Source organism: Ammodytes marinus, assembly GCF_949987685.1.
Source record: "Ammodytes marinus genome assembly, chromosome: 21".
NCBI classification, from domain to species: domain Eukaryota; kingdom Metazoa; phylum Chordata; class Actinopteri; order Uranoscopiformes; family Ammodytidae; genus Ammodytes; species Ammodytes marinus.
In genome coordinates this window covers 1,438,057-1,461,323 of record NC_137225.1, presented here as the reverse complement: position 1 = coordinate 1,461,323, position 23,267 = coordinate 1,438,057, and the positions used below count along the sequence as shown (strand labels likewise).

General features: G+C 41.7%; 1 protein-coding gene across 1 annotated transcript; it reads left to right on the top strand.

Moving 5' to 3' along the window:
* Positions 1 to 247: 247 nt before the first annotated feature.
* Positions 248 to 23,129, top strand: LOC307267892 (calponin-3-like). Its single transcript, XM_080050344.1, has 7 exons — positions 248 to 490; positions 19,575 to 19,696; positions 19,900 to 19,966; positions 20,176 to 20,313; positions 20,448 to 20,564; positions 21,464 to 21,610; positions 22,292 to 23,129. Exons 1-7 carry the CDS (start codon positions 434 to 436, stop codon positions 22,652 to 22,654), a joined length of 1,011 nt encoding a protein of 336 aa, XP_079906470.1. The 5' UTR covers positions 248 to 433; the 3' UTR covers positions 22,655 to 23,129.
* The last annotated feature ends 138 nt before the right edge of the window (positions 23,130 to 23,267 follow it).

Sequence of the window (23,267 nt, the reverse complement as noted above, 5' to 3'; positions counted from 1 at the left end):
AAAATATGTCATTGTCTCACAACTCATGGTAGAGCAGTGGCATCCTGTCTGATACACACACACACACACTCCTTCATATACTTGCACCAGTATTCAAGTTGAGAAACTATAATAGCTCTCTTTACACTTCAGTTTAAAAAGCACGCGCAGAGGGGGAGTAACCCTGTACAAAATGGGCTGCTGTGATTGGCTGTTGCGGCTAGGTCGACCATCTGACGTCATTTTGTCTGCAGAGAGTAGAGTCGCTGCTGCTCTTGTGTGTGTGAACCTTTTTCTCTCAATACTTTTTTCCTCTCTAGTCTGTAGTGTTCAAGGGCCCGGAGACAAGCGGTGCCTGATAGGAGTTTTCCACTGCAGGCTCTGTGCTACATTGTAGCTGCTGAGGAATATAATATAATATCCATTTCCACCCCCCTCCACCCAACGCCAGAAAATGACACATTTTAATAAGGGACCTTCCTACGGATTGTCTGCTGAAGTCAGAAGCAAGGTAAGTGTTCCTGTCTTTGTCTCAAGAAGGGGAAAAAGTACTTTGCAAAGTGAACAAAGGTTTCGGCTATGTATCCTCTCATTCTTTCTCCTCGTTGATAAAAGGCAAAACATTAATCTGCGCATATAAAAGAGGTGCACCTAAATATCCCAAACTGTCCCTCAATATAACTTAGTCTGTGTAGCCTACAATCGAGGATGAGAAAATGCGCCCGACTGCGATTCATTCCCCCTAAACTTTAGAATGTACGTCATCGCCTAAGGGAAAGTTAGCCAGTTGATTCAGCTGAGATTCTAGCGGATAATTAAAGGGAGACTGGATGGATGGAACCTACAACAGATTTAAAAGTGCAGCTCCGTGCGGGTCCATAGAGGATAAAGAGACACACGGCCGCCACCACACTATTTTGTTCCCCTCACACGGTGCTTTTTCACCGTTTGTGAATGGATTAGAACAAAATCATTGGAGTAATTTTATATGAGAGCTGTTAAGCACTTCATTTTACAATCCGATGCACTGTTGCCTAGCCTGATGATGTTGTGCCAATGTAAAGAATGTTGAATAATAGCCAAATCACGCAACAACAAAAAAAAGAGAGAGAGAGAGAGAAAAAAGAAGAAAAATCCAAATGGAACTAGTTTGAGTATAGGGAGGAGCCTGGCTCCTGGATGGATATATATCGAGTCGCTCACTCTGCTCTCTGAGTTAGGGGATATGTTGAACTCTTTTATTAGAATCAGTTTTTCCATGGGCTCCCTATGCAGCGGTGCCAAATGAAAAACAACTAAACAATTCAAATGAGAGCGTTTGTTTACATTTGCAAGAGCCTGCTCTAGGTTTACAAAACATATTTTCTCTACATGTAATTCTTAGTATTGAATGATTCGATCATCGTGATTAAATTAAAACAATATTATGAGGAACCTGGAACGTATAAGACTAGAATATGTTTGTGAATAAAAATGTGAGCCCGGCTGCTGTAAACAACAACAACGGTGAAACAGTAACTTTTTTCAGGAAGCTTTTTAACTTCAAACAGTGTCCAGGGGATCCGATTTCCCTGTGAGGAAAGTTTGTTTATACAGTTATGTACCTTAGAAAATGTTCACTTCTCTGACACACCCGAAGTGACATAGTGCACCTTTAAATACAGTGATGTATTGGAACACATCATGGATGTATCATGAATATCAAGTCGGTGCTGTTTACTTTATAACTGGATTTTAACCACAAAACCAAACAGGTCTAGACTACATTGATTAAACGTCCCATTTGGTGCCATATATTGGAACATGTCATGTGCCTATCCCCTGCAGTGATATTAGGGCATGCTCATCACTTCCATTGTAGGGCTATAACTCCATAATGAGCTTATTTAAGGAGAGCTGACCTATCTATCTATCTATCTATCTATCTATCTATCTATCTATCTATCTATCTATCTATCTATCTATCCATCCATCCATCCATCCATCCATCCATCCATCCATCCATCCATCCATCCATCCATCCATCCATCCATCCATCCATCCATCCATCCATCCATCCATCCATCCATCCATCCATCCATCCATCCATCCATCCATCCATCCATCCATCCATCCATCCTGTTAAACTATGCGGGGAAGCAGGCTTCTGAAGTACTGTATTCTTGACAAGTAGGGGTGTGAATGTTCTGGTATCCCACGATTCGATTTTGATTCTTGGGGTCACGATACCATTCAGAATGGATTTCTGGTTTCAGGATGTACTCCAGTCCACTGTGTGCTACTAACTGAAGGCATGAAAGAAGAGTAAATATGCGTAGTTTTTACATTTGATAAGTTTTATGAACTAATTGCAATGATGTAAACACACGAATGCAAAGCAAAGACAAAAGGTAAGATGTATTCTTATAGTAAACTTGTATAGTTAAATACTTTTTGCTCAATCAGTGAGAGCATAATACATTACAGTTATACAAGAAACACAATTGGTAGGGTTAGGCTATAGCTGCCTTTTCTCAAACTTGACACTTTCAAAAATGTTAATTGTAGTTACTAGTGACACTGGATTGGGTAAATAAATAGTACACATCCATTCAAAATCTTATAAGATATAAAAAAATGCATAGTTCCAGTATGTGCTAAATATATTTCCCATTATCTAACTGAAGGCTCCTGCTGCTGCCCACTGGCCAATCTCTCTATTTAAAGACTTATTACGCAAGATTTAAAAACATTCAATGATGACATTTTTGCCCAAGTCCCAGACACAGAGTGGAAGAGTGATACAGTAGAGTGGTCTATTTGTGCTCATCCCAGATCTGCAGTGTGTGTCAAGGTCACTGTGGAAACTATTCGCCTAACAGGAAATGACTCATCTGAACTTTCACCAGAACTGACATTTTCTTTGAGAAATGATTTCTTTGGTATTTCAACACGGGGAGCAGAACGATGGTAGCCACTACCCGGGTCATCTTTGCCGCTTTGGTAAAAGCAGAGTTGGTGCCAACTTATTATTGAAATGACTTAGGGGTGTGAAAATGTTTAAACATTACAGACAGCTTTTTTTTGTTTGTTAACTTGTTCGTAACAATTAGCGGTTAGCTGCTGAGCTAGCGTGCTGTGGACAGACAGAGCAGATTGAAATATTGCATTCTACATGTTCACCTTTATGCAGCTCGCACAGGGGTGTTGATAAAAGTTTGGGCTTTTTAGTCTCGATGGTTGTATCGCACTTACTAACAATACGATTGTAGTTCATGTCAACTCGGATAACGTTTACCTTCAGCTTATCTTTCACAACATCGCTCTGACGTGACTGACACCCTGTGTGTTTGTGTGTGTGTGTGTGTGTGTGTGTGTTTAAAGTGTTAAAGCTTTTACCATCTCTAATGATGTGACATTGTAGATGAGAAATGAATGAATGTGCTGTTTCTACAAAACTCTTTGAAATAATTTTAAAAAAACTGGTAAAAAAGAAAATATTGAGCCCTAACGGTGCTGTCAAATGATTGTGCATTGAGCTGCAGATTAGTCAGAGAATCAGTGTACACTTGAAGACCTGAGCAAGTTGTGAGGAGTAGTATTGGGGCAGATCCTGGCATAAATGGTAAATGGACTTGACTTAGCGCTTTTTAGCTGATTTTCTCAGCCCCAAAGCGCTTTACATTTCTTACCACATTCACCCATACACAGATGGCAGTAACTGCCATGCAAGGTGCTGTCTAAACCATCAGGAGCAATGTGGGGTTCAGTGTCTTGCCCAGGGACACTTTGACATGTGGCGGGTAGGCGGGGGATCGAACATCCGACCCTGCAATCCAGTGGACGACCGCCCTAACCACTTCGCCACTTTGTATATTGGTTTGGTTCAGATCTCACTCTTGACTGTACTTTAGTGTGTTGTGACCTCAGCCTGCTGTTGTAAAGTAGCTCTATGTATGACAGCTAGGATTTACAGCACTGCACTACAGTATATGTGTGGGATGCCATAGGACTTTGTCACACTGCTGCAAATTACTTTGAATTTTGACATCCACATTGTAAAAAAATGCACAGATTCACTAAAGCTCTAACACAGTTTTTTTTTTATCTCACAAAACATTCACTTAACATCTTTTTTTCACCCAACATCTCAATTATTATTGTATTTTTAACTCTGTGTGTAAAACTTGTTCGGGATATCCCTACTGTACACCACAACAGCAGATGCTGAATATGGCTTTTAGTTTTGGTGTGGTCCTGTCAGATAAGGCCAAATGTAATGAGTGAGTGGGTAGAGTGACAACTGACTGTGATTATTCGTCATTCATGGTGATTAAATTGTTCTAACACACACACACACACACACACACATGCAACTCACCTGGAACAAGCGTGGAGATAGGGGAGAGAAAGACATCTCATTGAAATGAAGATGTTTCAATTCCCTGGTGCTCCTATAACAGCCTGAAATGCAACAATGACCCATTATGTAATGTAAGTTAAGTTATGCTCCTATTAGTGTAATCATTTGAGTATGTTTAAGTGATGAAAGTGAGAAGCTAACACACAAGACATTAAAGGTGGAGTCAGCGATTCAAGATAATGCGTGTTGTTTTCAAAATCATATAAATCTGTGAATATCTCCTCACGATCTGCGACCTGTATCGTGTGCGCTAAAATACAGTCCAGTGTTGATACACAGCCTAGGCTCTGTAAACTGCTATGTTTATACAGTATTTATGGTTGGCCTCCTTTTTTAAACAGCATACCCTTTGGTTACATTAAATAGTATCACTAGTTTAGTAAATGATTGAGATTTAGAGTGGAAGACAGTAGTGACACAGCAGGATGACTTCACTGTTACCATGGTGACGAGAGGACCAGGAAGTAGGAGAGGATAATGTTGTTTTGGTTTAGGTTCAAATTAATCTTTATTGAATTTTTACTTCTAGAGCAGAACAATGCCATAGGATATGTGAAGGGATAATAGGACTTAAAGCAATGGGCACACAGCATACATTGAAAAGTGTTTTTTTCTACAGTCTTTTACTGCACACATAGCCCATTAAAAATGCATCAACATCAATTGTATTGCTTATCATGGACATACCCAGTCTCTTAGTATTGAATAATTCTATCATCATGAATCATAACTAAATTATTATGAGACACCTGGAACCAAACATAAGACTAGAATATGTTTGTAAACCAAACTGTGAGCCCTGCTGCTGTAATCAATAACAGTGAAACAGTAACTTTCCGGGAAGCTTTCTGGCTTCAAACAGTGTTCCATGGATCACATTTTCCTGTGAGGAAAGTTTGTTTATTTGCTTAGGAGAATGCACCTTAGAAAATGCTATCTTCTCTGACACACCAGAAGTTACATGGTGCACCTTTAAAAATATGAAAATAAGTGCAAAGAAATGACTGCAGAGAATGAGAACATTGTTCAACTTCTTCAAAAACACAAGATTTATTCAGGAGTTTATTAGCATAAAGTAGTGGTAGTGTACAGTAGTTTGTTCTACTGCCATGTTAAAAGCTTGGAGATGGCTGCATTCAACAGACACATCTGAACTGTATTCTAAATCAGACCTGTACACTGGAATAAAGACTCTGGATTTTTTTTTCCACAACTGCAGTCAAATGTGTCGTCCTATAGCAGTAAAAGCTCATCTGTCAAAGAGTTCACATCAACAGGAGTTATAGGAGGAGGACATACAGGCAGCAGGCAGGGGCCCATCTGGGTTCCATTGCTTTTTAAATGTGATCAGTAGTCCATACTCTTCTCCGCCGCGCTGCATACAACACATTCCTGCCATTCTTCAGCCAAACCCCCTTGATGAGGACCCCATCCACCCAGCACTCCACTGTTTCTCTAGCCTAGATGCCATAGCCTATGCGTTTAGTGGAAACAATATGAAACGTCGAATAGAAAGTAGATTGTGAACAAATAATGTGGTTAATGGGTTACTCAGATATGTTTTTTCATCTTAAAAAAACTGTTAGCCTATTAAGTAATTCATAAGGCTCTGTATGTTACAACAATCAAAGTAATGTCTGTGGATGATAATACTAGATTTGAGATGATCATATGCTTTTTCCTAAATAGTTCTCTGTTTCCATGCTGACTGTAAACCTCTGGCTGAGGACTTTTAGAGAGAAGACATGTTAATATTTGAAGCGTGAAACTGGCCTACTGGGATATTTTAAAAGGACATATTATCTATCTATAGTGATTCTCTAACTTTGTTCCGCCAGTCACTAGTTACCAGCTCTGGTTACAAAGGAAAGTGAAGCCTCTTTAACTTCAAGCACATTTCCCCCTCACGACCTCACATCAATTTCACGTCCATCTTGTCTTGTCTTTGTTTGTTGAAGAGGTAACACTTGATTAGTTGTTTGACGTGTTGGCTCAAACTGGTCTGGCAACAATAGAGCCTTTTACCCATGATCCTCTCTGCCTGTGTCTTTTACCAGGGTCGTGAACTGTGCGGGAAACTGACTCATCAGGCTCTGCCACTTTTTTGCTCTCCTTCTTAGGCCCTGTTCTCACGGCAACACGAAACGGTGCAAACGCGGAAATATTCCCGCGGTTGCACTATATTATGTAGGGGAGAGTGGCCTAAGTTGTGCATTTTGGAAGTTGTGCCACCCCTTGTTTCTAGAAAACCGTGGAAGAAATTGGAAATGTGACCACATATTTAAGAAGAGCCATCCATTTGACTCATCCTGTAAAGAAGGGAGACACAAGGAATAAGATATAAGCACATTTAAGCTCAAAAAACTGTGTTTTGCCTTTCAAAGTAAAATTTCCATGATCAAGGTTTTTTGATTATTGTGTCTGAACAATTATAGACAAGTTTGAAAACATTTGACACATGTTTTAGTGCTTTGGTCTGCTACATTTTGAGTCTATACAGTTAGCACGATGTCAGCCCTAAATTGCTGCATCATGCTTATTATCCAAATTTCTGGGATTGGGGTGATTTGTGCCAAAGGGCCTGGGTGAGTTATAAGTAAGTAAGTAAGTAAAATGTATTTATAAAAGCACATTTATGAAAGTTTGCACTGTCCAAAGTGCTGTACATAGTGCATTCAGTGGGTAAACAATGAAGGTAAAATAACAATAACCAAAATAAAAGACGTAAAGCCCATACATCCACATAAACACAGATAGTATTGCAGAGGTAAGATAGTTAATGGGGAGGAAACACCAGGGTGTACATATGGGTTTTGAGCCTTGATTTAAAGGCAGAAATGTAGGGGAATCACATTTGTCAGGTGGCAGTTGGTTCCACAAGCACGGAGCAACTAGTGCAAAGTACATTTCTGAGAGTTGTGCCAGTGGCATGGCTGTATACGCTGGTCACCAAAAGAAAGTGATTGTCTACAGTAGCTCAGAAGAGAGTGACATCTCTATTCCACTTAACGACACCACTGATGAGAGTTCAGATGGCCAGAAAGATGATGATGGTGACTATGTCATTGTGAGCTTTGCAGGTAAAACCATTAGATCTGCTAGGCCTTGTTTAAGAAAATTGTCCTTCAATCTTTGTCAACTATTTACTTTAAATTAGGGCTGTCAAATTAACGCGTTAATTTCGATTAATTAATCACAGAAAAATTAACGCGATTAAAAAAATTAACGCAGATTAATCGCACTTCTATAATGCCCTTTGACCCGGTGCAAAAGTGTTGCGGAGCTGCACCTGTAGCTCGCCGGGCGCGTGGGTTAAAGGGAGAAAGGTAAAGAGAGAAGCAGGGGAAAGGGGCCGACTCGAGGGCTCTATGGACGGTTTATGGGATGCATGAAGGTAGGAAGACATCTTACTTAATTCTCCGCAGTGTCCGTGCATTATTGATTTAGTGGGTGCAAGAATGTAGGCTAGGTTCAAAACAGTAGGCCTATCTCTCAATCTTCCTCCAATTTTGTTTGCTAGCTGTCTAGCACCCGCCCCGTGTGTGTGTGTGTGTGTGTGTGTGTGTGTGTCAATATTTTTGCCTATGTGTAGGCTACAAAATGGTGGCAGTGCAGCTTTGAGCAGTTTTTTTGAGAAAATTTGGCTCTAGTTCATGTATAAAGCTGGCTGAGGGAAGGAGACAGACGTTACGAGAGACGGAGAGTGAGCGCGCCCGCGCGAGAAAGAGAGAGAGAGAGAGAGAGAGAGAGACAGAGAAACAAACTGTAGTAGGCTATACAGCTGTTTATAAACAGGTATAAAAGTGTCATATAAGTATGTGATTAATTTAGATTAATTAATCACAGAGCCTGTAATTAATTAGATTAATTGTTTTAATCGCTTGACAGCCCTACTTTAAATAAACCTTAAATAAGTGATTGTCTAATGGATTTGTCTTGCATTACAGTTTATGAGATATATATCAATGGCACAATTCACCCCATGGTATTCTCTCCAACTGCACAACTTACACCACACCGGGGGCAAGTTGTGCAACAAGACAACTTTTTTTCCGAAAGCTATATTTTTTCAACAGTTTATTCCAGATCCAAAGTTTTTATTGCCAGGGATGCACAACACCCTGAAATATATGTACATATTTGAGTTGGAGACTTTACTGTCAAGGCCTTACTTTAAAGTCACTTTGAGTGAAAAGTTGCACAACTCTCCCCTACATGAAAACAGCAAACGCAAGCATGAAACCGCAAGTTTTTGAGATCTTTGGTTTCTTGTAAACACCGAAACCATTTCCCCTGGTAACGTTGACGTCACGGCTCCACTTTACGTATGCATAGTCTATAACATTTGCTGTCAAAATACCCACACGCGAGTTATAAAGTTAGAAGACAACATAACATGCACGTTGTCTCCGCGGCACCATCACTGTGATCAGCGGAGAGTGTCGTGCTGGGCTTAAATATAACACTCGCCAATTTAGTCTATAGTCTATTAGTAAGTTATTGATACTATGCACCCGCCACTTTGTCTGGGGAAAGATTTGTGCTCTGCTGCTTTTTCTAGCAAAATAAACGTGTGTTGCTTCTATATGCCAGGGACACGGCTCTCTCTACATTAAAAAACACCTATCCACAGTTCAGCACGCAGCGGTTAAGTTACTGTTCAACAAAAGGAGCATTAAGGCTACGGCTTCACAGTAAAAGCATTTCACTGGCTAAACATTAATAGCATTTCACCGGACAAACGTGAGTTGACTTTTATTTTGAAGTACGCCTAGCAGGAAAGTAGCCGCTCACAAAGCCCCTTCACTACCAGCATGTCTTATGTTTTCATGAGTTCAATGCGGTGAAATAAGAGGACAGAAAGCTTGTCATTTACAATATTTGTAACCCCAAGCTTACACCAACCGCTTTATGAACGTTAGTGGCATTAATTTTCGGTTACAGTAAGGTTTTATGCATCAAATTGTACCGGAAAAGCTATCTACTACTACCTTGTACCACCAACTGCTGGCCTGGCATGCTTACTACAGCGATTTCGTCCCGTTTCCTCTGAAAACATGTGTACGAGTGAAGATGTCAGATAAATTGTGTCTGAAAGGGTTTTTTTTTTTTTTAAACCAAAAACGGGAAAACTGTCACGTTTTCACCGTGAGAACAGGGCCTTAGAATGTGAACCATGCACTAAAGCAATGTACAAACTTAAGGGGAATTGATATCTTATATGTTGTGTGTGCTGAGACCTGCTCTTCAATCACCACCAACCATAATGATTTGATAATTTCATCACGTATTATTGTACATTTTAGTTGTACAGTTTGTATAATTATAAATGTTTGGTAACACTTTACAATAAGGCTACATTAATTTTCTGTTAATTAATGCTCAGCTAATGTTATTAATGCTTAGTTAATGCTTATTAAGCATTAACTAACTGTTAATGATTAGTTGTTAATCAGGGTTCGACATAACGTATAGCCCGATGGCCCGGGGCCAGTAAAATCATATGCAGGGCAAGTTGATTGGCCAGTCACTGTCCCGCCCGGGCCAGTGACTGGCCAATCACAGTTCAGTATCTTTTTGTAGACTACATCATGGTTCATTGAAATGCGCGTTCAGAGTCGTAATGAAAGCAGTGTTTATTTAAGACTCAATATAATAAACCTAATATAAAATATATTTTTTAATGAAAGGCCAGTGGACAACCGATGCGTGGGCGTTTTGACAGGCGGAGCAACAAGCGGTTGCACTCTCGCTCCGTTGGCAGAGCTGCCTACCGTCCGCCTGCGAGTCGACAAATCAATCGACTTACTCTGCCCCCTTTCTTTCTTCCCACAGCAGAGGTTGAGGTGCAGAAAATGATAACTGCGCTTTTCCTTTATCTGCCGCCGTAATGTTACAGTATTTGCATCCAAGCCCCAATGGTAATACAAATGAGAGGCGTTATTTAAACGCTGTGAATGCGTCTCCGGTGATTGTGTCGGTTGTAGACAGAAACGAACGGAGGGACTCCGCTCACTGTACAGTTCCTATAGTCGCGCAGTTTGGCACTGTGTTTTCAGGCTCGAGACATTCAATCAGATCGCGGAAGTCTTTCCCATTGAAATCGCTAACGGGGAGAATATCCCCGGTTATTATTTTAGCCACAAACCACAGTTCATCTGCGCGGCGGCTCACTCGCTGGCGAGATCACACGGTGAAACGCTGCTGTGATCGGACGAAGGCATTGTGTGTTTCTAAGGTGATTTAACGTCATAGTCTTAGACGAGCGTTTAACTTATGCTGCATATTTTGCACTGCATTGTTTTTTATCAATAGTTTGAAAAAATGGTCCCACACCGGACTCTTATATGTGAAGCTGACACTTCATGGAGAAGTGACACTCCTGCAGCGCGCTCACGACCAGACGTGAACTCACATACACGGTGAAATCTCCCATTAAAAAAACGGCATAACCCACTGATTTTCGGATTTCTATTCTATTTTTAAAGTCAACTTGAGCGCAAGTGGAAAACCGGTCATTCGGTCGACACATTCACATCCCTAATGCATATAGAGAAAGTAATAAAAACAGCCTACCACACCACAAAGAATGATCAGACCTTCATCTCTTATTTTTTTTTTATGTTTGAACATGACTTCTGCAGGTGAACTATTCATTAAACTGCCCAAATTCAAGAATAAAAACAACCATCAAACTACTGGACTTTAAAATACTGGCCGACCCCTTCAACATACTTTCAGTTGTAGGCTTCTAATTCAATATGTTTGCCTGGTTTTATATTATGTGTATGAGCAATATTAACATTTCATATAATTAACTAAAAGAAAAATAACCAAATCTAAAGGGAATATCTATACTGTTACAGTATAGATATTCCCTTTAGATCTGGTTATCTTTCTTTATTTTTCTAATACAGGTATTATAATTATTGACACTAAATTATGAAGAAAAAAAAAGTGTGTGCAGGGCCAGTGAAAATATACAAGGGGCCAGTAAAACTCGGATCCACTGGCCCGGCGGGCCAGTAGGAAAAAAAAGTTATGTTGAACCCTGTTAATGGTTAGGTAATGATTGGTTGGTCATTAACTATGTTTGTAAATAATGCTAAATCATTAACTAAGCATAACAAGTAGTTAATGCTTAGTTAAAAAGGTGACACAATAATGTTAAGTATGAATTTACTAAGCATTAGTTAACAGTCAATCAATGTACCCTTATCGTTCTGTTTAAGTGTTTCCCTGTCTTTTTTCTTTTTTAATTGTGTGATGGGATGAAGTGTGATCAGTGTGTATAAATATAAATATAAATGTACAAAATAGAAATGGTAGACTCACCAAGCAACGCACATGTCAACACTGCAGTTTTAAAGAAACAAGCGTGAAAAAAATGCATTTGAAAAAATTGACTTGAAATACAAACATAATGCTAATGGGACTCTTAAGTGTTACAGTCCCAAAGCGTGTGTTTGTTTTGTTCACCCCCTTTTATGTGGAGCTTCCTGTGGGTGGCGTCTGTCTGTCGTATCAAGCAAACACATTGATTGTGTTAGTGTGTGCAGAGCTGCTACAGTCAAACACACCTTAAAGCTTATACTGTCGGCCTTCATCATAACAGTCATTCATCGTTTGCTATGATGAGTTCATCTCTTGTCAGGGAGGACTGGTCTGGCAGTGGACTAAAAGGATCAAATCTGCCTCATTCTGAAATGCATTGACAAATCAGTGGATGGAGGCATTCAAAGTGCTAAGAACCAAGCTTAACCCAGCTCTAAAGGGGAATATTTAGGAATAAAATAAAGAGAGTAAAGTACATTTGTAATCCAACTTTGAGAGCCCCCTTGGATTTAGGAATAATACACGCACAATGCAGATACATAGCTTTTGTTCTTATGCTGTACATTAGGAGTCAAAGTGAAGGAACTTTTACTTAAAGTCTAACATTTCACTTCCAGCTGTGTGTGAAATGTGGCCCCCTCGCCCTGAAGTTAGAGCTTAACCTTTGAACACACACATTGACGGTATGCAAACCAGTTTCAGACGCTGTTACTCCTGTTCTGTCTCAATTAACTAAAGGTCTGAATGTTATAAAATACTACTACTGCCTGCCGGCCATTAGGGGTGATGATTTGTATAATTTCGTCATTTGCAAAAATGGGATTCCATTTTGAAAAATATATATACTGTATTTATTTCGCTGCTGCCGCCGGTATTGTTGACTTGCCATCCCAGCTTCTGTAGTTGTCACCCGGCATCAGGCTTTATACAATCTGTGGCAGTATACGGCTGGCTGCTCAAATGGATCATACTCAAAATGTATCTCTTGACCCAAGCACGGATGTGCTGAGAGACATTCAGCCCCAGGACTTTTGGATGGAGAGGCCTTTGATGATAGCATGTGGCAAGCGCATAGAGAATACTTTTTTAATATGTTATGTTTTTAAAACATGTCATGTTAGAGTAATAATAATATAATGTTATACTGGAATTGTTGAGATGTCAATGGAGGTTTTGAATGGGGAAATTTACTTTGGGAATCTGAGCCGCTAAAAATAGGGGAGTGGTCACTGTTGAGCTGTATAACTTCAGAGGGATGGAAGTGACCGCGTCAGGCTGAGCCAATCGGATTGAAACAAAACGCTTCACCCCCACAGACTGTCACTATAAAAGAGATCGCCCACTCAAAAACTGATAGTAGTACATTGACCCAGTCTGACAGACAGAGGCCCGTTCTGTGTTGTTTGTGTATGCGAGAGTCCGGTCATGTCACGGCCTAGGGCTGTATTCACTGACCTATAATAAGAGGCAGTAGGACTCACACTGTAGGCCGCTCACATCAGACATTAAAGTATGACAGGTTAGCACAAGCATAAAGTCCCATTAGCACAGCAGACAGTCCGCTGTGTGCTTATTGTCGGTGAATGTATTGTCAGTTTCCTGTCAGTGGATATATGTGATAGGAAGTGAGGGAGATGAGGGACTTATATCTCGTGGAGAAAGAGTTGCAGGGCCAGTTAAACAGTGGACAAAATATGATCCGAATATGACTTAGCACCGCAACATTCTAACCAATCACGCTCAGTGTGAATGCAGCAGGTTTGCCTTTATGTGTCAATGCAATCAGTTGATAAAAAAAAAACTTTCATACAAGAAATGCAGCTCACAGTGTTTTGCAATGATAACATTCTATGCATTACAAGCTTTACATTACAATGGACTTAGACAAGACCAGTGTTGGGCTTGTAACGCAATCTGTCCCTTTTACTTTATAGTGTCAACATGATTAACAGTAGACAGTAAAAAAAGATGATATTTTATTCATGATTCATTGACTAGTTTAAATTGATGACTTTGTAATTCTCTCCCAAAATCTTTTCTACTTGTCCTCCCAGCTGTTGACAGGGCTCACAGCTGGTTACATATTAATCAATAGCAGCAGCCTGTGTGTTTGCTCAGCCTTGGCTCAGTGCTGTGTCATGTGAAGGATGTGAAGGATGTGAAGGATGTGAAAAGGCCAATCAAAACAACCCATCCCCAGCTGATAGCCAGCATGAAGGACTGCTTGCACTAGCCCTGCATTCCAAATCACATAGCTTACTGTTTCTTTTTTCTGTTGTACATACTACAGCTGGGGCCATAACAATAATTAAGTTAGCAGTACTTTTACTTCATCATAACATTGCGCCTTGATCCTCCTGCCTTTTGCTTTTATAGCCGTCCCATCCCTGGTTGTTTTCATACGGAGGCTCCGTCGATGTGACGTCACTTCCTGCGCGCACTGGATTGTGGGTCAGAATCGCCCCAAAATAGAATGCTGATTTCAACACTAAAAATATCGGCCGGATGTACTAGGCTTTTTTTTAATTAAGCATACTAAATCGGACCACAAGAATTGAGACATCCTAAATCTTTTTTTTGTTTTACCATACTAAATAGCAGAAAGTATGGGGAATGGAACACAGGGTATGTCTTCATCACATTCTTTCACTATCATGGTGGTTGGCCCATGTGTAGCTGGCTTCATACACTTCATACACTCTAAAGATATGTGCACTTTGGTGTTGTCATCAGGAAATGCTTTTGCTTCTGGTTTTCCACTGCTAGCAGGCTGAAACATTAGAGCTTTCCAGATTTTCCCCTTCAGAAGTGTTCTAGAAGGCTTCCATTAAGAGAGTGACATGCTTTTTTCCAATGCCTCATTTTTTTCCCCCGGAGAGTTCTTGGCAAATCTTCCTCCCAAATAACTGCTGGAAGAAGTCAAGAGAGAATAAAAAAATGCCTTCCCCCTCTAATCATTCCTTTCAGTGAAGGTTCCACTGTGTCAAACTCCACACACACACACACACACACACACACACACACACACACACACACACACACACACATAGTGAAAGCCTCACATTCAGCTCTTCTTAGCCCCTGATATCATGACCACAGCAGATCTAAGCTTTAGCTCAAACCCTCCACTCAAAGTTTGGAACACATACTGTATGGCTTTGACAGTAACCGAAGCCAGACTGAAGCCTCGTATAGGCCTCTCTGATAAACTTTGGAATGCACTTTTAGGTCAAACGTGGACTGTGGATTCTGTCCCTCGTCACTGACTATAGACTACGCTTACATGCACAGCAATACAGCCATGTAAACAGAAGGTCTTTATCACCCTAATCAGAATAAACTCATATTCAGATTAAGACATAATCAGATTAAGACATGTGGGATGTTCCGATCTTAATCACAATATTGAGGCACACACCTTCAGAGTTTTACTCCTTTTTTTGGCATTTGCTGCAGTTTGCGACCCACTTGTTGTGTGTAAACATGCAACAAGGCTCCCTTGAAAGAAGCGCTTTCATCTTGGACTGACGAAACAATGCAAGGCAACGATAATGACATACGAGAGTTCATTTTTCATGGATCGGACGGGAATTGTTACCGCAAGACATGTGCTGACGTGACGTCAGACATCATTTAATAGACAGAATTCAGAATGCATGCAGGAGTATGGACCTTAGTCAGAATATGCTGTGCTTTTTTTAAATGTAGTCATTGAAAAGGCACTATGAGGGAGACTGGTATTTATTTGTTCTAGTAATGCATTATTGTTACATCTGACAAAAAAAGACACTTCCAATTCCAACTATAATCATACCAAACAACACCGTATAGCATGAGACTTATACCATTGTGATATTTGCTGTGTTGACTGTGGTCTAGTGACAGAGAGGCAGAATGGCATATGCCTCGTTTCCACCGAGTAGAGCGGGTCGGTTCAGAGTGGCTCAGAGCGGGACAGCTCACTTTTAAGAATCTCGGTGTTGTTTCCACCGCGGACTCTACCCTTACTGGTGGGGCGGGGTTTAGGCTGGACTGCGATAGCCGCCGCCAGAATGTGGATTAAACTATCGGGCTGTGGAACAACTGTGGTCAAGCCAGCGGTCTCTCGTTTTTGCTTGGTCAAACCAGCCGCTTCTTTATTTATTCCCCCCGTGTTGTTGTGAGCACAGAGACGGCTCGGTGCAAGTTGCAACTGATAGAGACAGTGAGAGAACAGCGCTGGCTGCGGCAGCTACGTGACATCGTAGCAGTGGGACACAGTGTAGCCAACTGATTCATTTAATAACGAGGAAAAACACCACACAATAAACAGTGCCGCGCTCACAAGCCAGCGATCTCTCGTTTTTGCTTGGTCAAAACAGCCGTTTCTTTATTTATTCCCCCTGTGTTGTTGTGAGCGTGTATTTACTAGCCTACTATCTATGGCGAAAACACACAGAGACGGCTCGGTGCAAGTTGCAACTGATAGAGACAGTGAGAGAACAGCGCTGGCTGCGGCGGCTACGTGACTAGTGGGACACAGTGTAACCAACTGATTAATTTATTGACGAGGAAAAACACCACACAATAAACATTGCTGTGCTCACATTTTCGCCAATACACAAGACTCTCTTCACTCTTGCCGAGATGACTACACATGGCGGAAATGATTATTTCGACCAATGAAATGACGGCTCCGCCGTTTCGGCCCGCTTTCAGGCGGCTAGTACCCCTACGGAGGAGTACTGAGATCGGGAGCGGCTCAGAGCGGTTAGGTGCGCTTAAACCGTACCCTACCCAACTTTTGGCAAATGAAAAGCCAAACTACCCGGACCGAACCGCTCCGATCCGACCCGCTCTACTCGGTGGAAACGAGGCATTAGAGGAGAGCAGAGGGACTGCAGCAGCTGCTATCTCTCTACTGTTAGTTCTGTTACTATGAAGCAGAGCACAGAGTTAGTGGGATGTTTACGTCGTGTCAGCCAACACTAAAAGACTGTTTACACTGTCTACAGAGCTAATGGGAGGATCAGTACTGGACACCCAAATGTATTATTGTTGTACATTGACAAAAGCTCTTCACATATCACATATTTGTAGAGCTTCATGTGTGCTACTTTTTATAATTGTATCGAGAAAAAAATAATAATTGTCCATCACTCAATACCTGAAACAGTATGGAACACACACTGTAATAACTCTAGCTCATTTTGATCAATGAAGAGCATATCCCTTTATCCTGTTGTCAAGAACTCAATAGGGAGGGAGAGCAAGGTGTGCAGTGGAAAAGCTAACTGGCTATGGCATGACTTTTTATTTGTTGTGGAAAAAAATATTTCACGAGCTTGGGGGTCCCTGTTGGTGTATAGCCATCATAAAATCTGCACCCCCACACCCCCCCACTCAGATTTGGGTTTGTTGCCTCAGGGCAACACTGTGCTATGAGGGTACAAAATCACCAAGGTTTGCTATAATACACAGGATAATTGGAATATAGAAAAACAAGCAAAATGAGCATCAAAATAGTGTGTGTGTGTGTGTGTGTGTGTGTGTGTGTGTGTGTGTGTGTGTGTGTGTGTGTGTGTGTGTGTGTGTGTGTGTGTGTGTGTGTGTGTGTGTGTGTGTGTGTGTGTGTGTGTGTGTGTGTGTGTGTGTGTGTGTGTGTGTGTGTGTGTGTGTGTGTGTGTGTGTGTGTGTGTGGCTGGGTGAGCCGGGTTTTTGTGAGAATGGGTGTGTGTGTTGTGTATATTTGTGTGTGAGAGTTGTTAGTGTGGGTGTGTTGGGTTGTGTGTGTCTGTTATGAGTGTGTGTGTGTCTGTGTCTGTGTTGTGTGAGAATGGGTGTGTTTTGTGGGTGGCGTTGTGTGTGTTGTCTAGTTGTGTGTGTGTGTGTGTGTGTGTGTGTGTGTGTGTGTGTGGCTGGGTGAGCCGGTGTTTGTGTTGTGTGTGTGTGTGTGTGTGTGTGTGTGTGTGTGTGTGTGTGTGCTGTGAGAATGGGTGTGTGTGTTGTGTATATCTGTGTGTGAGAGTTGTTAGTGTGGATGTGTGGATGTGTGTGTGTGTGTGTGTGTGTGTGTGTGTGTGTGTGTGTGTGTGTGTGTGTGTGTGTTGTGAGGGGGTCATCCCTATGTTCCCACAGAAATTGGAAATTAGGTTCCGGCATCACAGCTGGAATAGGTTAGAATAGGAGTGACACACACACACACAACTATTCTCTATTATGTAGTTACATTACTTAGACATGTGGGACCATCAGGCTGTGGGAACATAGACACACTCCTGTAGTAGTAATAGTAAGTAAAAAACATTGATTATCACAGAATTATGTACGAGAGCACATTGCTTCACTTAGTGATATTGCTGAACAAAAGTTGTCTAACTGCATATTGTTGCCCTCAGACAACGAACAGAAAAACACAGTTTTAGTATATAAATGAAAACAAAATTAGTCTGTAAACAATCAAACATATGTATTTACATACTTGTGCACATGCCCATATTTTTTACTATAAAATGATTGCAATCTAAAGACATTTAGCAGTGATATTCATCTTGCCAAGTCGAGGCGCTGTGTCCCATGCAAGTTCGGTTCCTAGAAGACTGCTGCAACCCCAGATAAAATGCCACACCCACTTTTGCCCCTCATTTCATTGGACAGAGACATGTCAGGTGATATTATAAATACGTTTTGGGTTTTTTTCAATCAAAGGGCCTGTGTGATGACTAAAATAGTGGTTTGTTGCCTGAGGGCAACGCCATGCCATAGAGGGTTAATAGGTTTGCATGGTGCATTGGTGGGAAATGGGTATGTGAACAAACGTGGGGCCCAACTGGGAGCGGGGGGCCCATTTACTGACCCAGATATTATGGCGAATATTAGTTTTGGTTTAAGTAAGTAACACACACACACACACACACACACACACACACACACACACACACACACACTGAAAGCCTCTCAAATGCCCCTTTGGTGTGACCCCTAAAAACAGAGCGTGGAAATATCCCATAAGCGGTAGCCTGCTTCAGCAGGGGCTCATTGGCCCCTATATGGTAGAAATAAAGGCTTCATTTGTGCCTTAGGCTCACACCAGAGGTGCACTGTAGCTGCTCATATGGCCTTTGTATGGGCCTTTGTATGCCCCCACCACTCCACACCCTAATTTTAGTTTTTTGTGAAAATCAGTGAATATCTCCTCACAACCTGCTACCTGTCCGTACTGTGTGTGTGCGCGCTGATAGAAATCCAGTGTTCATATCCAAGCCTAGGCTCTGTACACAAGCATGTTGCCAGCTATGGTGGGCCCCTTTTGATTATATACCTTTGTTTACATAGAGGTTCACAGAGCCTAGGCTATGACACTGTATTTTTTTTTCAGCACACACACACACAGTACGGACATGAGGAGATATTCACTGATTTCTGACAAATAGTGATGTCTGCAGAACTGTCTCCAGATCTTGTGTCTGAATTGTGCTATAGAAATGAACTTGCCTTGCCTAGATTGGGCCTCTCTTCAGCCACTGTTTTCTGAGGGAGAGGTGATAGAGGGTTGACTGGATTCCATAGGGACCCTGGTCTTTGTTTTAACATGTGTGAACACAGGCTCTCTATCATGTATAAGTCGGGGGCTTTCCCTCTTGTGCTCTTATGGACTCACTGTAAATCTGTAGGTGTATTATTACATTCATATTTGACTGTACTAGCTGGTAAAAAAGCTAGCACTGGCTTAAACACACTCCTTTTATCACTAGTGGCCATGGTCAGGATGTACTGGACTAGCCGGGCAAATGGAACAAAAAGCACCAATGATGTATTGGTATTTCTCGATTTTTTTGGTAAGGTAAATGCTTTAAACGTATCATGCTTTATTTTTCAGATTGCTCAGAAATATGACACACAAAGGGAGGAGGAGCTCCGCTTCTGGATTGAGGAGGTGACAGGGATGGCTATCGGAGAGAACTTCCAGAAAGGCCTGAAGGATGGAGTTATCCTCTGCGAGTAAGTGTGTGTGTGTGTGTTTGTGTGTTTGTTTGTCTGTGTATGTCTGTGTCTGTGAGAGTGTGTGTGTGTCTGTGTGTTTGTGAGAGTGTGTGTGTGTGTGTTGGTTTTTGCAGAAGTATGTTGACTGCAGACACTCTTCTTATGCATATTGCAGCACATGTGTTATCCGTCATTATGTTGTGTTTTCCTTTCTCTTTTAGACTGATAAATAAGCTGCAAACAGGTTCAGTGAAGAAAATCAACCTTTCACAGCTGAACTGGCACAAGGTGAGATGTGCTCTGAATAGTGCAGGCCTTTTAACATTGTCTGCCTTTAAGAAAAATTCTTCCAAAGACATTAAGAAGTCAGCATCATAAGGAGCTCCTTTTAAGAGGCCGCCCCAGCATATCATGCTCATTCATGAAGCCTTCAATTCATTGTACTTCCCTCCCCCCATCTAATTTCTCCTATTTCTTTTTCCATTGCTCCTCTACAGCTGGATAACCTTGGGAATTTCATCAAAGCTATCCTGGCCTATGGCCTCAAGCCCAATGACATCTTTGAGGCCAACGACCTGTTTGAAAGCGGGAACATGACTCAAGTCCAGAACACACTGCTATCCCTGGCCAACATGGTGAGTGAACACACTCAGTACAGAGGGGACAGTGTCTATTCTGAAGGAACACACATTCTACTGTGACAGGAAATACATTGTATAGTATGTCATCAAGCAGTGCTTTGATCAGCCTGTCTCTGTCTCTCTGCTAGGCCAAGACCAAAGGTATGGACTGTAAGGTTGACATCGGGGTGAGATACGCCGACAAACAAGCTCGGCATTTTGACGACGAAAAGATCAAGGCGGGTCAGTGTGTGATTGGACTGCAGGTAACTATGGCAACGGTTATTAGCCGCTTCCTAATGCCAGGACAGGAACTGCTCTCTGTTTTGTTTTATTTGTTTTTTTGTTTGCTTTACATAACTGCTCTAGTGTCAGAGAAATAAATGGCGGCATTTTTGTTCCCTAGAGTTGTAATTCTTCTGCAGTAAAACATGAAAGTCTCCATTCAAAGCCCGACTAGGGTTATGCTTTATCATTCCAAACTCTTTGAAGCAGGACACACACACCCCAGTGTATTCAATGACTACATTATTGCCTTTAAAGGTGCTCTATGTAACTTTGGGTTTGTCATATTCGCCTCAGAACTGAATATTCAAACTTTCCTCACAGGAAAATGTGATCACTGGAACACCGTTTGAAGTTAGAAAGCTTCCTGAAAAGTTACTGTTTCACAGTTGTTCTTTTCAGCAGCAGGGCCCTCAATTTGGTTTACAAACATGTTCTAGGTCTTACATTTGGTTCCGCGTTCCTCAAAATAATTAAGTTTTGACCTACAATGATAGAACTATTCAATACTAAGGATTACATGTAGTGTTAATATGTTTTGTAAAGTAACTGCAGGCTCTGCAAATGTAAACACCCCCCCCCCCTCACCTGAAACTGCATAGTGCACCTTTAACCTTCAACCCACCTTGCCTCGTGTGAATGTCGATAGTAAGCCTGCTATCGGTGTGTGAATCGTAACGTGGGAATGGGAACAGGTCTCCCTTGAAAAAGAGCCTCCGGTCTCCATGGGATTTACCTGTATAAATAAAGGTTAAAAAATAAGCAATGAAACAGTTCCCTTTAAAACTACCCAACACTCTAACTGATACAAGTTCCAATGAGCTGAATTGGAAATGTGTTTTGGATGTGTTGATATGAGCGGGTCTTTGTGTCTGTGCAGATGGGGACAAACAAGTGTGCGAGTCAGGCGGGGATGACAGCGTATGGGACCAGGAGACATCTGTATGACCCAAAGACCAACACTGACAAACCCTTCGACCAGACCACCATCAGCCTGCAGATGGGCACCAACAAAGGAGCCAGCCAGGTTACTATCCCCCTTCTCTTACACAATGCTGCTGTCCATTATTGCTTGATTCTTTTTCGACCAAAACCAACAATGTGATAACGTAATGGGTAGAGTCAGTTATTCTGGATTGCTGTCAAAATCACTTTTTGCCAAAAAATCAGTTAATATCTCCTCACAATCCGTTCTACCTGTATGTTGACTTGATACTCAGCCTAGGCTCTGTAAACGGGAATGTTGCTAGCTAGGTAGCAGATCGTGAGGAAATATTCACTGATTTTCATTAAAAAAGTGATTTTTAGCATTCTGCAGAATCTCTGACTCTACCTTTACTACGACTAACAAAATCGTTATATAAATTCAATGTAGATTGGCTATTCTTAGTCGCATGGCAATGCAGTATTTGCACAGGGTCCAGCCTTGATCATTTACTATGGCCGTACTGCCTGTGCCTTACTCAGTTCATCCAAACACAGGAAAAAACTCTTTCCTCACCTCAATCTAATGGTGTTCCTACCTTTACAGTGACACTGTTTAGGCAAAGGGATGTTGCTGATGAAATGTTCACGTCATTTTACAATTTTTCTCCACTGTTTACACTCACACACAATATAACGATGCACCTAATAAGAACATACAATCCACGGCATGCTAAGATGTATTCTACCTTGTATCTTGCATGGGTGCTCTCCCGTGTACTAGGCGGGCATGTCGGCCCCCGGGACCCGCAGAGACATCTACGACCAGAAGGCTACGCTGCAGCCGGCCGATAACTCCACCATCTCCCTCCAGATGGGCACCAACAAGGTGGCTTCTCAGACCGGCATGAGCGTGTACGGCCTGGGCCGGCAGGTCTATGACCCAAAGTACTGTGTGCCCCCCACCGAGCCCCTCATACACACCAACGGCAGCCAGGGCACCGGGCCAAACGGATCTGAGATCAGCGACAGTGACTATCAGGCGGAGGACTTTCAGGAGGACGAGTACCACCACAGCAGCAGCAACAGGGGTTACCATGATGACTACAGCTCCCAATACAGTGACCAGCAGACCATTGACTATTAGTGGAGAGAGACCTGCGCCCGCCCCTTCACAGCAGTATTATTAACCAGTGTATTTCTAACTACACAAAAAACAGAGCAAGTCTTTTGCTATCCTCATTAGTATTCTTTCTCCCCTTGCTTTCTGTTTCTGGTAGCCATAGAATAATGAGATACAAAGAGGGGGACAATGGATGGAAAGAGGTGTTTTTATTATAAGCTTGAGAGCATTCCCTTTTTTATTAGACACTTTTTTTAAAAGCAAAGTCTTAATGATGGAAGACTGATGTAGTGGATAACTAGTGGATGGCTGGTGGAGCATTTTTAGGTGAGGCTGCTGTTTGTATGTCTGCACTGACAGTGTGCTGGTGATGATCCATGTGAAAAGGAGTCCTTATACAATAGGCTGATGTACTGTGCCTATTGTTGTTTCTTTCCCCTCTGTGTCCTATACAACCAGCCAAACTTTATGATTCTGGTATTCCATAAGTTTTTTTTTTACTACATTTAATCACTAGATGGTGTTCCTTCATATAATGATGAGCATGTTTAGATTGATGAAGCGGGCTGACTCTTTTTTTTGTTGCAGTTCAGCTTCCTTGTTCCATCACGTGACATATATTTTCATATTGTTCCCA